The sequence below is a fragment of the Cricetulus griseus genome, chromosome 5, assembly GCF_003668045.3.
Source record: "Cricetulus griseus strain 17A/GY chromosome 5, alternate assembly CriGri-PICRH-1.0, whole genome shotgun sequence".
Lineage (NCBI taxonomy): Eukaryota > Metazoa > Chordata > Mammalia > Rodentia > Cricetidae > Cricetulus > Cricetulus griseus.
In genome coordinates this window covers 4,031,286-4,045,140 of record NC_048598.1, presented here as the reverse complement: position 1 = coordinate 4,045,140, position 13,855 = coordinate 4,031,286, and the positions used below count along the sequence as shown (strand labels likewise).

The following is a 13,855-nucleotide window of genomic DNA, read 5'->3' as shown; positions in this document are numbered from 1 at the left end:
CTTTTCTTAAATAACCCCAGCAGAAGCCTAGTCAAGTGCTCATTTGGACTCAGCAACCACAAGTGGAGAGGAATGCAGTTACAATTTGGAGACAGGGTCTCAAGTGATGCCCCACCCTTCCCCAATCCCTGCTCCCAGGAGAGATACCGAGGCCTTCAAGCAGAACTTATTACTGTCCCTAACAGAAAGATCATCCTGTAGTTGAAGGACTTGTCATCAGTGCCTCATAGACCCTGGGAACTTGCTCCAGATACTATCTTGCCTCGGTTCACACTCTATGGATAAAGTAGTTAATCTCACCCAAATTCAGCAATCCCTCAGCACTGTCCCACCACCCACTTTTGGTACAAATTCCTTACCGCATGGTGTTGGCTAAAGAAGAAAAGCTTGGCCCGGGGAGAGACTGCCAAGCCCTGGAGTTGGGAGAGGAACAGCCCCTGGCAGAGACTTCCATGCCTGTGCCTGGGCAGGGGCCAGGGTTTGGGGGCTATTGAAACCAGGAGACGCCATGATGGTGTTGAGGGTGGAGACCCCAACTATTAAGAGTCACTGCTCACTTGGAAGATAACTAGAGGTCTAGGAGACAAGGCCCAGCCTCAACAGAATGAATTTGAGACTAACCTAGGCTACAAAAGAACCTCTCAAAAACCAAATATGCAATGTAGGAAAATGAAATCATAGGCTCTTATTCAAGTTTAGAGACCCAAGCATCACCAGGGGATGGTGGGACATACCTACAGGCCCAGAAATCAGACCCCTGAGGCAAGAGGGTCTTAAGTTTGAGGCTAGCCTCAAATACAACCAAGACCCTGTCAAAGAACAGGGAGGGGACTGGAGATCTGGCTCTGTGGTGAAGCAAAGAACAGGGAGGGGACTGGAGATCTGGCTCTGTGGTGAAGAACAGTGGCTGCTCTTGCAGAAAACCAGGTTCAATTCCCAGCATCCACATGGTGACTCACAACTGCCTGTAACTCCAGTTCTAGAGGATCCAACACCTTCTTCTGACCTTTGTGTGCACACATGCCAGCAAAACACCCATTACCAGAAAATAAATCTTTAAAGGTTAAAAAATAAATAACAAAAAAGCAAACAAATAGCAAAAACAAATCTAAAGCAGGCAATGGCCTAGGGGAGTCCTGACTTACCAGCAACTGTCATGGGGCTCTTGGGTTACAATGAAAATACAATATGATACATAAAAGATACAGGAACATTCTCCTCTCTTTTGAAACAGGATCTCACTACACATTCCAGGCAGGCCTTGAACTCACTGTGGGACCCAAGACTGCCTGGAACTTGTAATTCTTTTGCCTCTCCCTCCTGAGTGCTGAGACTATAGGAATTCTTCACCATGCCTGACTGGGACATCCTTTTATGTAAAGGCAGCATTAATACTGGGAGCATCGCCTCAGCAACACTTGGGAGGCTGCATCTCATCTGTGTTCAGGCAGTTGACTGCCTGGCGGCAAATGAGCTGAAGTCCAGAAAGAGCAGACGGATGTGGGGAAAAAGACAGAAGAGGAAGATGAGGGAGGAGGAGAAAGGGAAGGAGGAGGAGGCCTTAGCGAGCAGAGGCAGGGTGGCACTGTCTTGTACTAACGCCCTCTCAGGAGGTCTTGAGTGAGAAACGTCTTCAGCAACACTAAGACCTGAAGCTTGTCCACACAGAGAAAGGCTCCCACACAGAGAACTGGATGAAGGCACAATAAAGGAGGTGCAGGAACCAGAAAGCCAGCCCTGACCGTGGCAACCAGCCTCTGCTCCCTCTGGCCAACTCTTCCCTGTTTGGGGACTGGTGGATCATGGTAAGCAGAGAAAGATGAACTCAGAGCCTGGGCTGTCTGTGTTCAAGAGCAGGGATCATTACTGCTGATGCTCGGGCAGACAAGCTGCTATTTGGACAGAATGAATTCCCTGCTAGCAGAGTAATAAAACACTATGGAGTGGGAAGTAGAGAGCCTCCTCCACTTCCCCAAGGGCGTACACAGCCTTCTGGTCTGCAGTCTTGCACCCAGGCTAAGGACTGACTCTGGGGTCTCAGGTATATGATCCCTGCATCTTCTCAGGACCCTTCTCGAAAACACGGTCCCTACGGTCCAGGGAGCATCTCCATAGTGGTACACCAGGCTTTCACCTAGCTTGCATTTTGCTATTTTATGTAACAGGACACTCCCACCGAGGGACATCTTCCCTCTGTAACCATATCCTTGGCCACCAACCTCAGTCGCTGGCTGGCTGCCCTCCAGAGTAAAAAGAGAGCTTCACTAGGCCTCTTCCTTTACCCGGGGAGACTAATTCATCCCATGTACTGGAAAGTCCCTTTTAAGCCACAGCCAAATGCTTCCCTTTTCTCCCCTTTGGCGCCGGATAAGCTGGGAAGAGACAGTTCACTGTTTTCTGTACGTTCCAGAGGTAAAAATCACCGTCGTTGAAAGAAAGAAAAAGAAAGAAAGAAAGAAAGAGAGAGAGAGAGAGAGAGAGAGAGAGAGAGAGAGAGAGAGAGAAAGAAAGAAAGAAAGAAAGAAAGAAAGAAAGAGGAAGGAAGGAAGGAAATTGGCAAAAAGTCTAGAGATGATTCAGCTGAGGAATCTGCCTGGCTGATTACAAGTTCACTCACAGCTCTGTAAATCATTTCTAGGGAAGCAGGGGAGGAGCGATACACTCCAGGAGGGCAGGCGGGGTGGACGTGGGGTTCTACGCTTTCTTAGAGTGGCTGGTGTTAAACTGGTGACACTAGCTTTTGATGGAGAAGACGTTACAGGGGCTGAGTACATACTGGATTTTGGCTCAGCCTAACCTTACAGGGCCAAGCCAGAATCCCCCTGCCTGCCCCTTCTGGCAGCGGAACTGGGGTCAGGACTCAGAGGCTGGACATGAGGTCCGTCTCCCTGCTCTGCGCTGGCTGAGCCGGTCCCCATCCCGCCCATCCGGACCATCCCGCCTTCTCCCAGCCACGCCACTGACCTTAGCCAGGAAGGCAGCGTTTCTGATGGCGCCCACCATCTCTCCCCCTTTGGGGTGGACCTTGGCAACATGCAGCCACATCCGCTCCCAGGTGTGGCTGTCGATCGGGAAGCCACCCTTGTTCACGTGGAACAGCACCCCGCCGTCTTTGTCCTCCTCCTCCGAGCCCCCGCTGGTGGCGAGGCTTACTGGGCGCGCGTGGCTACTCCGGGACCGGGTGCCTTTGGCGCCTTTGGGGTGGGGGCAGCGATGGGTGTCCGCGGCGGAGCCGGTCATGGTGAGGGGCACGCGGCGGGGGACTTGGGCGCGCCAGGGATCAGAGCCCCGCGGGGGTGGCCTTCATCTCTCGCGGCTGCAGGACGTGCTAAGGGAACTCCCCGCTCACCGGCCGGGCCTGAGAGCAGTGGAAACAGCAGACACACACTGCGGCTCAGCAGACAGGCAAGGGGGCTCCCGCCCACCCCCTGCCTCGCTGCCCCGGACCCACCCCCTTAGGACCAACGCCAGTCTCTAGCCTGGCCGATTACCTAGCAAGGCGGCTGGAAAGGCGCCACGAAGACTCACACCCAGCTGCACCCGGAGATGGGGAGGCATGCAAGGAACACGGGGTGCAGAGGGGACAGGGTAGGAAGAAGCAAGACAGCTGTGTGGCAAGAGGACGCGGGGGTCCCCTCCAGGCTTCACTCATCCCTGGCTCCCCAGGTGTGAGCAAGCTGGCAAGCGAGCACCCGGGGCTGGCGCGAGGGCGCCGCAGCAACCTCTGCTCGCTAAGGAGGCCTGGCGTCTTCCCGGAAGCCCCCCGAACCCTGGCGCGCGAGGGGCGGCTCCAGCCGGGGTTCCCGGGCAAGCGCAGCGCCGCCCCCTTCCCGCGGGTCCCGCGCGGACAGCGTGCGTGGCAGCTGCGGGCAGTCAGGGCGCGCGCGCGCGCGGGGCACGAGGACCCACCTCGGGCCAGCTGGCCTCATTGCTGCAGAGGGCTGTTGGAGCTGCGTCGGCCGTCGCCTCATTCCATGTCCCATTCTCGAATGTTATTCTGTGACATATAACCGAGTCACCCGGACAGCCGCCGATGTTCTGGATGCGTCCATTGGACACCGCAACAAAGAGGGGCGGGTCCCGGGCTCGGGACTCTACAACCCGGAGCTGTGCAGCTCTGTGATTGGCTGCAGCGTTCCCAGGCGGGAGGGGATCCGAGTGAGGGAAGCTGGGCTGCCACGCGAAACCCGATGCTGCGGTGTCCTGGGAGCCCCGCGGAGCTGGAGCGACTATCCTGGGACTGAAGGTCCAGTTTCCCCAGGGCGGAGGCGCAGCAGCGAAAGCCCCCAGAGAAGTGACTCGGAGGTAGAGCTGGTCTTGGCCTTGGTCCAGCCGCGTTTGCCCTACACAGGGCTCTGGGCGACTCAGGAAATGGTCCACATTAATACCGAAATCCACCATTATAAGTTTCTCTCCAGATTAACAAGTGGATACAGCCTTACATCTTCTTTTACTAGCCATGGATAACAAGGTCCCTCAATCCAAGCTGTTGTAAGATACAAGAGGCCAGTCAGGCCCCCTTTGCCATAGCTACTGGTTTGCAAAGGGATGTTTGAAGCCAAGGAGTGGCCCTCCCTCAGTACCCACCAAAACACCACACTTTTCTTTTCCTCCTCCTTCTTTTTGTTTTGCTTTTTGCTTCTTGAGACGAGTTCCCACAACACCCAGGCTGGCCTCAAACTTCTACTTAAAGGGTGATGTTGAACTCCTGGTCCTGTCTCCACCTTTCAAGCGCTGGAATTACAAGTACTTTACATGTCCCGTTCATGTATGCTGGGGTGGTACCCAAGTTTATGTTAGGCAAGTGCTCTACCAAATGAACTACCTCCCCAGCCCTGAAATACCTTTGTGTGTGTGTGTGTGTGTGTGTGTGTGTGTGTGTGTGTGTGTGTCTGTGTGTCTGTGTGTGTGTGTGTCTGTGTGTGTGTGGGTGTGTCTGTGTCGGTGTGGGTGTGGGTGTGTCTGTAGGTGTGTCTGTGTGGGTGTGTCTGTGTGGGTGTGTATGTTTGTATGTTTTGTGTGTGTGTGTGTGTGTCTGTGTGTGTCTGTGTCTGTGTCGGTGTGGGTGTGGGTGTGTCTGTGTGGGTGTGTCTGTGTGGTGTGTATGTTTGTATGTTTTGTGTATGTGTCTGTGTGTGTCTGTGTGTAGGTGTACACGTGGAGATTAGAGGACAATATACTGGTGTCCATTCTCTCCTTACAACGTGTAGGTTCCAGGGATCAAACTCAGGTCCTCAGGCTTGGTGGCAAGCAAGCACCCACTAAACTATTTCACCAGCTCAAACACCTTTTTCTTTAAATGATAGCATCTTGCTTCCTTCCTCCTTTCTTTGTTCCCTATCCCCCCTTACTCCTTATCCCCTATCTTCTTCCTTTTTGAAAAGAATGACAAGGTGAAGTTCGAGAAGCCACAGACTACGGACCCTGAGGCTCAGAAAGTCTAGGTTTGCCTCTTACTAAGCTGTGTAACCCTGGACACACAGTCTGTCTACGCTGGACCTTCATGTCTCTTTCTGAAAGGGGGGGAAACCAGAGCGCCTCCCCCTGCGTTCTGGCTCTCAGGTCTTGTGACTACAAACTGCTTTCTCCTGAACGCCTAGGCCTGGCTATGAATTGGTGGACAGCAGCATAGCTTCCAGAGGTGAGTCAGTTGTGTCAACCATGGGAGGCCAACCTCCCCCCTGGACACTACAGGGAAGAGCCCTGCACAGGGTCCATTTCTGGCTTCTCAGCTGTGTACGGGGCTTGGAATGGAAACCTGTATGAGGTAGGCAGGGTGGGAGCCAGGATAAGCAGAGGACCAGAGAGGGAACCTGGGTTCTGATCCTGACGGGCAGAGCTGTGGCATGGGACTGTACTGTCAGCACTGAGCACAGCAATGTCAGCCTCTGTGGACAAAGGCAACGAGCCACTATGTCTTCAGTCCATGGGCAACAAGCACTCCTGGAAAAGAATCGGGAAGCCGATGGGTGCCCAGAGAATGTCATTCCTAATGAAAAGGACACCCACCTCAGGGAGAATCCGTCTTCTCATCTCAGACCTCCTCCTCCTCCTCCTCTCGTTCTGCAGTGTGTCCTTTAGTCCATCCAGAAGAGAATTCCAGGAAAAGCACGTATGTGGATCACGATTTGGCCTGACGGTCCCTTAGAAAAAACAGCTCACACCCGAGGTGAACAGTTGGCTGATAAACGTCAGAGAATGGCAGAGACCAGGCTCGCTGTCCTTATAGGCACTACTGCTGGCCACACGCAGACCAAGTCCAACCAGCATCCGCCATCTTGTCCAACTGGAGCCCAAGTCCTGATTTGCCTGAATGGAAACCCCAGACACCATAAGGAGTTAGTGCTTGACCTTCCTGCTTTGAGAGGCCTCACAACTCCCTGACTGGAGGGGAGAGCATTTGCTGGCAGTCCCCAGGATTCTAGTTGCTGATTTCTTCCCAGTGATGGGATGAGCAATGTGGCCTGTGAAGATAGGCAGATAATTCAGCAACTTTTCCAATGAGGTCAATATAGGCTTCTGAGTGAACTTGCTGTCCCAGGGGTCCATGACCTCTTTGTTGAGAGCTGTGCTGAGGTACAATGAGGGAGTGGGCAAGGGCCAAAGTGCCAAGATGATGGGGATGTCCTTTTGTATATGTTTCTCTTATTGGTTGGTGAATAAAACACTGTTGGGCCAATGGCCAACGAGACAGGAAGATAGGCGTGACTAGGAAAGGAATTGAGTCTGGGGAAGGTAGGCAGAGAGCCCTCCAGAACAGTTGTGATGTAGCAGGCAAAGGAGTTGCAGGCCCAGCATTCTCCGGTAAGCCAAGACCACGTGGAAGTACATAGATTAGTAGTTATGGGTTAATAATTAAGACAGAGCTAGCCAATATAAAGCCCAAGCCATCAACCAACAGTTTCGTAATTAATATAGTGTCTGTGTGTTCATTTGGGGCTGACGCAGCAGAGGGACCAGGCTGGCGGGAAAGAGTGCTTGTAACACCAATATCCTCAATGGCCTAACTTCCTTTTGTTAGACTTGGTGTGGGTTTGAATGAGCAATGTCCCCCACAGGCTCATGTGTTTGAATGACTGACAACCAGCTGATGTCACTGTTGTAGAAGGCTGTCAAACCTTTAGGGGTGGGAGCCTTGCTGGAAGTGGGTTATTGAGATTAGAAACCGAGGTTTCATAGCACGTGCCCACTGCCAATATGCTCTCTGTTTCTTGTTCCTCCTAAATCTGAGGTAAGGATCCCAGGTGCACTCTCCTGCCACCATGGGGCCACGTGCCACCATGATGAACTGTGTCTCCTCAAACTATGAGACAAAATAAACCCTTTCTCAGGTTGCGTAGTGTTGAGTCATCCGTCACAACAATGAAAAAGTACCTGGTACAGATGCCCATCCTCTAATGTCGGTGCCACCTCCCAACAACACCACTGCCCAGCAACCAGGACTAGCACACGACATCTGGGGCCCCAAGTCTGTTGTTTTTCATTCAATACAGTGGCTGCACCTTAAGCAACTGCTGTCCCAACTGACAATTGCAATTCAGCAGCTACCAGCAGTGGTTTGGCCAGAGGGCCTGTAGCCAGGTGGGAATTCTGTTCCCCCAGGCACTGTCTCTATCATGGCCATTAAAGGAAATTAAATCTCTATCCTTCCATAGAACTCAGAATTTAAAGGTTGAGGTGAAATCCTCCTAGCTCAGAGAGGCAGAGTAGCAAATAGCTAACCTCTCCTTGCTTGCATCTTCTCAAAACAGGGGCATCCCTCTACTCAGCCCCCGCTAAAGAACCCTTTACACTTAGTTGCTCCTATCACTTCCTGTCAGCTAGTTGTTGACTCAACCTCCTGACCCCAGGTTCATTTCATTTACTCAAACAGATGTAACAGGTCTCTGCCTTGTTACAAAATCAGCAGAAACAAATGTAGCACACCTTTATACAGTTAAGATAATCTTCCACAACGCAAGTCATAAAGTAAGGTATGAGAAAACCCATACAAAGAGCCTTGTATGTGTGATCTGGGCCTTCATTTGAATCTGAGACACTACACAAACATATTTGGAGACATCTGTGCCTAGCATGTCTCATTGTCTGTTTAGTTAAGACTGAGAAATGACTCCAGCAAAAGAAATAAACATTTGAAGTAAGTCATGGGCATATGAAGGACAGCATAGCATGGAGGAGCTGGGAGGAGGTGCTGGCACACAGGAGACCTGGGGGATTTCTTCCACTGGTAGCATGGAGGAAAACCCACATGGTTGTGGGCGGATCGTGGGTGCCCCTACATTAATCTCTACGCTGAGGTTCCAAACTTCAGTACCTCAGAATGTGATGATATTTGGAAATATTGTCACGGAGACATAATTAGCTCTGATGAACTCATACCAAAGAGATTGGGCTCCTATTCTAATAGGAATGATAGACTCCTGAAGGAAAAACTGCGGAGATAGCTGGGTATGTGAGGGAAACGTGTGTGAGGACTGGAGCTACATCCCCCACAGTGAAGGAGCTGGAGCCAGGAGAAAGGTGTGGAACGGGCTGGCTGCAGTGCCTTCAGAGCGAGCAGGCCTCCCTCGCTGAGGCCTGCATCTCTGACTCCTTCCAGCCTCTAGCAGGGTGGACGGTCAACCACTGTGTAGACCATGTTGATTGCAGCTCTGACAAGCTACATGGCACTGTGCTGAACTAGAGAAACAAATTTTCCATGCAACAACATAGCACCAATATTATATAAATCATGGGATTCAGCAAGATTGGTCTGAGACAGTAGGAGAAAACACCCCACAAGAGGTCCACCCATATTTCTGTATTTCCTTTTGACCTTTCAAGCTCGCCTTCCTCTGGGATGTTACCTCTATTCCATGACTATCTGGCTTGAGTGTGAACTGTCCCTCTCAAGCTCATAGGTTAAAGGTACAGTCCCCTGAATGGTACTACTATGTAGTGACATGCTGGAAACTTAAAAGGCAGAGCCTGACTGAGAGATGCAGTCCACTGAAGGTAAGCCCTTGGGAACATGCGGTGCCCTGGCCGGCTCTCTCTGCTTCCTGGCTGTCCTGATGAGAGCAGCTCTCTTAGGCCATGAAGTATTGCTTTGCGTGACTCAGAAACAATAGAGCCAGAGATGGTGGATTGAAATTGTGGAAGCTGAGCTGGGCGTTGGTGGCACACGCCTTTAATTCCAGCACTGGGGAGGCAGAGGCAGGAGGATCTCTGAGTTCGAGACCAGCTACAAGAGCTAGTTCCAGGACAGCCTTGTGAGAAACCCTGTCTCAAACAACGAGAGAGAGAGAGAGAGAGAGAGAGAGAGAGAGAGAGAGACAGAGAGAGAGACAGAGACAGAGACAGAGACAGAGACAGAGAGGGGGGAGAGAGATTGCGGAAGCTGTGAGCCAAAGTAACCTCTTCCCTTTAAACCATGTGTCAGGTGTTTCTGACAGTGATGGAAAAATGAAGCAATGGTTTGAATCACACAAATTACCACATATTGACACAATGTTTTGTGTTTCTCCCAATTGTGCTGGAAGCAGATCTTGCCATACAAAGAAGAAAGGCAACAATCACTGGGTGTCCTATCCCCTCCCTTCCTATTTCCTGAGTCCCCTCTCAGGGTCAACCTTAAATTGTGATTGTATTAGTCAGGGTTCTCTAAAGGAACACAATCCTACACACATGCGCTCAATCACACGAGAATCTGGAAGTTTCTGGTTCTCAGTCTGGGAGCCTCAGTGGTCCCCATCTGGACAGCCACTGGTCCTTAGTTCATCACAAATGCCTGGAAACACTGGTTCTGATGTCAGTGAAGGGGTCAAAAGCAACAGGGTGTGGTGGTTTGAAATAGTGACCCCAAAGGGAGTGGCACTATTAGGAGTCATGGCCTTGTTGGAGGATGTGTCGCTGTGGGGGCGGGCTTTGAGGTCTCTTTTGCTCAAGCTTCCCTCAGTGTGACAGTCAGTTGACTTCCTGTTGTCTCCGAGTCAAGATGCAGCCAGCACCACATCTGCCTACACACCGCCTTGACGACAATGGGCTGAACCTCTGAAACGCTAAGCATCACCTCAATTAAATGTTTCCCTTTATAAGAGTTGCCGTGGTCAAGGCGTCTTTTCACAGCAATGGAAACCCCAATTAAGACACAGGGTAAAAAGACTCCTCAGGAAGAGGAAAGGCCAAAGAGAAAAAGGTGCCTTCTTTTTCCCATCATGCACTTTCTACCTGGGCAGCTACCAAAAGGTGGCGCCCACAGTTAGAGCGGGTCTTCCTCCAGCTGTCACAGCCGTCAGGACAGTTTTTCAGGTGCTGCTCCTTCCTCCCTCCTCCCGTGATTCTAATTTGCGGAAGTCGACATCAAAACTAATCATAATATTGTTTTTTCCTGCCTGCCTCAGTCTCTGAAGTTGCTTTTGTTGTTTGTTTTCCCAGGGGGCTGCATTCCAGACCCCCGATTTGGGCATGTGTACATGTGTGTGAGGGTGTGTTCACCCATGGACACCAGTGGAGGCCAGAGGTTGGTGTTGAGACCAGTCGCCGCTACACTTTATTTTTTAAAACATTATTTACTTATTTGTGTGAGTGCACATGCCACATGGGTGTGGAGGTCAGAGAAGAATTTTCACAAGGTGTTTCTCTCCTTCCACTACGGGGTTCTAGGGCTCACACTCGTATCCCACTCAGGGTTAGCTGCAAGCTCCCTAACCTGCTGAGCCCTTTCTCTGGCCCCCAACTTATTTTCTGAGAGTCTCTCACCAAGCCTGAAACTCACTGTTTCAGTTAGACTGATGTCAGCCCTGTGATCCATCCACTTGTCTCCACACCCACTACCCTAGCACCGAGGTTACAGGCATGCACAAACACAGGCTTTTTAATATTTTTAAATATATTCTTAATTTATTCTAATTGACGTTAGGGTGGTAAATGACGGTAAAATTCAAACAAAATAACTTTTCTTCATTATCCCCTGCAATGGCTTCTGCAACACATCTGTATTGGCCCTTAGGAAATAGTATTCCCCTGAAGGAAAATGGTACTATTGTATTCACAGTCTCTCCTTTCAGAGCTTTGCAAAAGGAATAATTGTCATCAGATCCGTGGCAAATAATTTCTTTTCGAGTTGGCACCTCTATGGAGTTGACATTGATGGAGAGGTTGAAATATAATTTTTTTAAGTCTCTCCCGGAGAAGGGTCTGGACTCTTACCCCTTTGCAATCTCACATGGTGTCTCCGCAGAGAAGTCTATTTTAATTTTTTTTAATTTAACTTAATTATTTTTTTTTTGGAGACAGGTTCTGTTATGTAGATTAGTCTGCATGCCTCTGCCTCCCTGGGGTTAAAGGCATGTGCGACCATATCGACCCAGCTTCTGGACATCTGACTCTGGTCCTCTACTTACACAGCAAGCATTTTATCAACTTTACCAACAGCCATCTGTCTACCCCCCTTCTTTTTCTTTCTTTTTCCTTTTCTCTCTCTCTTTCATTTTTTAGGGGGGTGTTTGTTTTGCTTTTTTGAGACAGAGTTTCTCTGTGCAGCCTTAGACATACTGGAACTTGCTTCGTAGAGCAGGCTGGTCTCATACTCAGAGATCTGCCTGCCTCTGACTCCCTGAGTGCTGGGATTGAGGGTGAGCGATTACCACCACCAGCCTCTGCCCCTTTTTCTTTTTAGTAGCCAGAGAAAGAAAAAAACAGACTTAAACATTAATCACTAGTGTTTCCAGACTCTTTGTTAAAGAGTTGTGTTGCTAGTCACACACGAGGCCTTGTGTTCAACACTCAGCACTGAAAAACAAACTCGAAACTAACCCCACTGTTTACCCTAACTTGTCCCTTGTGTGGGGGCTGCTGGAGGAGGGGAGCATGAAGGAGAGTCAGAAACTAAAAATGTGAGAACAGAACAAGGACAGAAGTTGCGCCCCAAAACCTATAGGAAGCCCTTAGGGCCCTGGCATGGTCCTTCTGGGTCCAGCCTCATAAGGTTCTCTGAGGACATTTGGCTAGAGAGGACAGACACTTAAGACTTTCTTGGATGACAGCTCCCATGTGCCCAGGGAAGAGGGTCACCCACTGTAAAACAGCTGCCTCCTCTGACAATGGCCGTCTGTGAGGAGCTAGTTGGCCTCTCCGGATTCTGTGCTAGTCGGCTGCCTGCCCGTTTCTCCCTTGGGAAGCAGCCATCTTGCAGTCACCTGTGCACCTTGTACAGCGGGGTTGCAGCTTGACAAATCCATCAGAAATGGAAAACCCTGTGAGTCAAAATCTCATCGAGAACAACTGTGTGCTGCCCAGCATGAAGACGTAAGTTTGAGCCCCAGACTCACGCACTACACCACTAGGAGAGAGCTGATGCCTAAAAGTTGACTCTGACCTCCCCCAGTGAACTATGGTGTTTACACGTGCACCAAATAAATACATTGTTTTGTTTGTTTGTTTGTTTGTTTTTGTGGTTGTTGTTTTTTAAGTGTGTTTTTGGTTGGGTATGGCGATTCACGCCTGTAATCCCAGCACTCTGGAGGCTGAGGCCGGAAGATGACAGCTTTGAGCCACTCTGGGCTGTGTAGAAAGAGCCAGCATCATAGAAGAAAATGTGCACAGAACACCCCTAGCCTATGAAACATCCACTGTCCCAGGTCACCTCAAACAAGCTCAGAACACTTCCTGAAGTTCTGCCTGCAGTTGGGCAGAACCATCTCACACAAAGCCTGTTTATAGTAAACTCAGGCAACTGTGAATGCTCCTTCTTTTGCAAACTGGTCCAGTAGCACCCGCCTCTCACAAGTTCCCAAGGAGCACCAGGAAGCAGTGGGTGTGTAATGTGTGTGTCACAGTCAGCCTTAGCTCTGCGATGCAGAGGGCACGCACCCCTCGTCTCCAGCTCTCCCGATGGTAAGACCCCATGCAGTCTGTATACTTGACTGCCAGTTTTACCATCACATGCCTGAAAGGGAAAGGATTTTTGTTTGTTTGTTTGTTTTTGTTTTTTGAGACAGGGTTTCTCTGTGGTTTTGGAGGCTGTCCTGGAACTAGCTCTTGTAGACCAGGCTGGTCTCGAACTCACAAGATTCGAACTCACTCCTGAGTTCTGGGATTAAAACAGTGAGCCACCAACGCCCAGCTCTTGTTTTTGTTTTTTGGGCTTTTTTGTTTTGTTTTGTTTTGTTGTTTTTAAGATTTGTTGATCTCATTTTATGTGTATGAGTGTTTTGTTCACACGTGTGTCTATCATGTGGATCCTGGAACTGGGGTTACGGATGGTTGTGACCTGCCATTCGGGTGCTGGAAGTCAAACTCAGGTCCTCTGCAAGAGCAAGTGCTCTCCTAATCCTTGATCTTTTTTTTCTTTCTTTTTTTGGCTTTTTGAGACAGGGTTTCTCTGTAGCTTTGTAGACCAGGCTGACCTCAAGCTCACAGAGATCCACCTGCCTCTACCTCCTGAGTGCTGGGATTAAAGGCGTGCGCCACCAACACCCAGCTGAGGGAAAGGATTTTTAAAAACATATTTAATGAACTACTGCTAAGAGCACTGGCTGCTCTTCCGAAGGACCTGCGTTCCATTCTCAGCACCCACATAACAGCTCACAATGGTTTATAATTCCACTTCCAGGGACTCTAACACCCTCTTCTGGCCTCCATGGGTACCAGGAACAAAAGCGGTGCACAGGCTTACATGAAGGCCAAACACCCACACACCTAAAAAAATAAAATGTTAAAAGAAGTTTTTATCTATTAAGTACACAGCTGTGGGTTATACACAGACTTTCTCAGAGGATTGCATACCTTGACCACACCTACCACATCCCACCCCTCTCCCCTGCGGCCTTCCCAGTGGTTCCCCTTCCTCCCCAGACTACTCCACTTACATTTC

General features: G+C 50.1%; 1 protein-coding gene and 1 long non-coding RNA gene across 13 annotated transcripts in view; one reads left to right on the top strand and one right to left on the bottom strand.

The window, feature by feature from the left end:
• The window catches only part of Vash2 (vasohibin 2), a 42,516-nt gene extending 38,466 nt beyond the window's left edge, over window positions 1-4,050 (bottom strand). For 6 of the 12 annotated variants that reach the window (XR_004770239.1, XR_004770242.1, XR_004770241.1 and 3 more), the window contains exons 1-2: window positions 3,910-4,046; window positions 2,965-3,358 (exon numbers count right to left, since the gene is read on the bottom strand). Coding sequence is in view for 7 of the 12 variants with exons in the window: in XM_027418699.2 (XP_027274500.1) it covers window positions 2,965-3,240 (276 nt within the window). In the remaining 5 variants the exon portion in view is untranslated. Of the gene's footprint in view, window positions 1-2,964; window positions 3,359-3,491; window positions 3,769-3,909 lie in introns of those variants that run through there. The other 6 variants (XM_027418701.2, XM_027418703.2, XM_035445477.1 and 3 more) reach the window with 5 other exon arrangements.
• Window positions 4,051-5,063: 1,013 nt separating this feature from the next.
• On the top strand, window positions 5,064-6,913 carry LOC118238875. Its single transcript, XR_004770237.1, has 2 exons — window positions 5,064-5,641; window positions 6,070-6,913. It is a non-coding gene; the product is annotated as an uncharacterized LOC118238875 (long non-coding RNA).
• The last annotated feature ends 6,942 nt before the right edge of the window (window positions 6,914-13,855 follow it).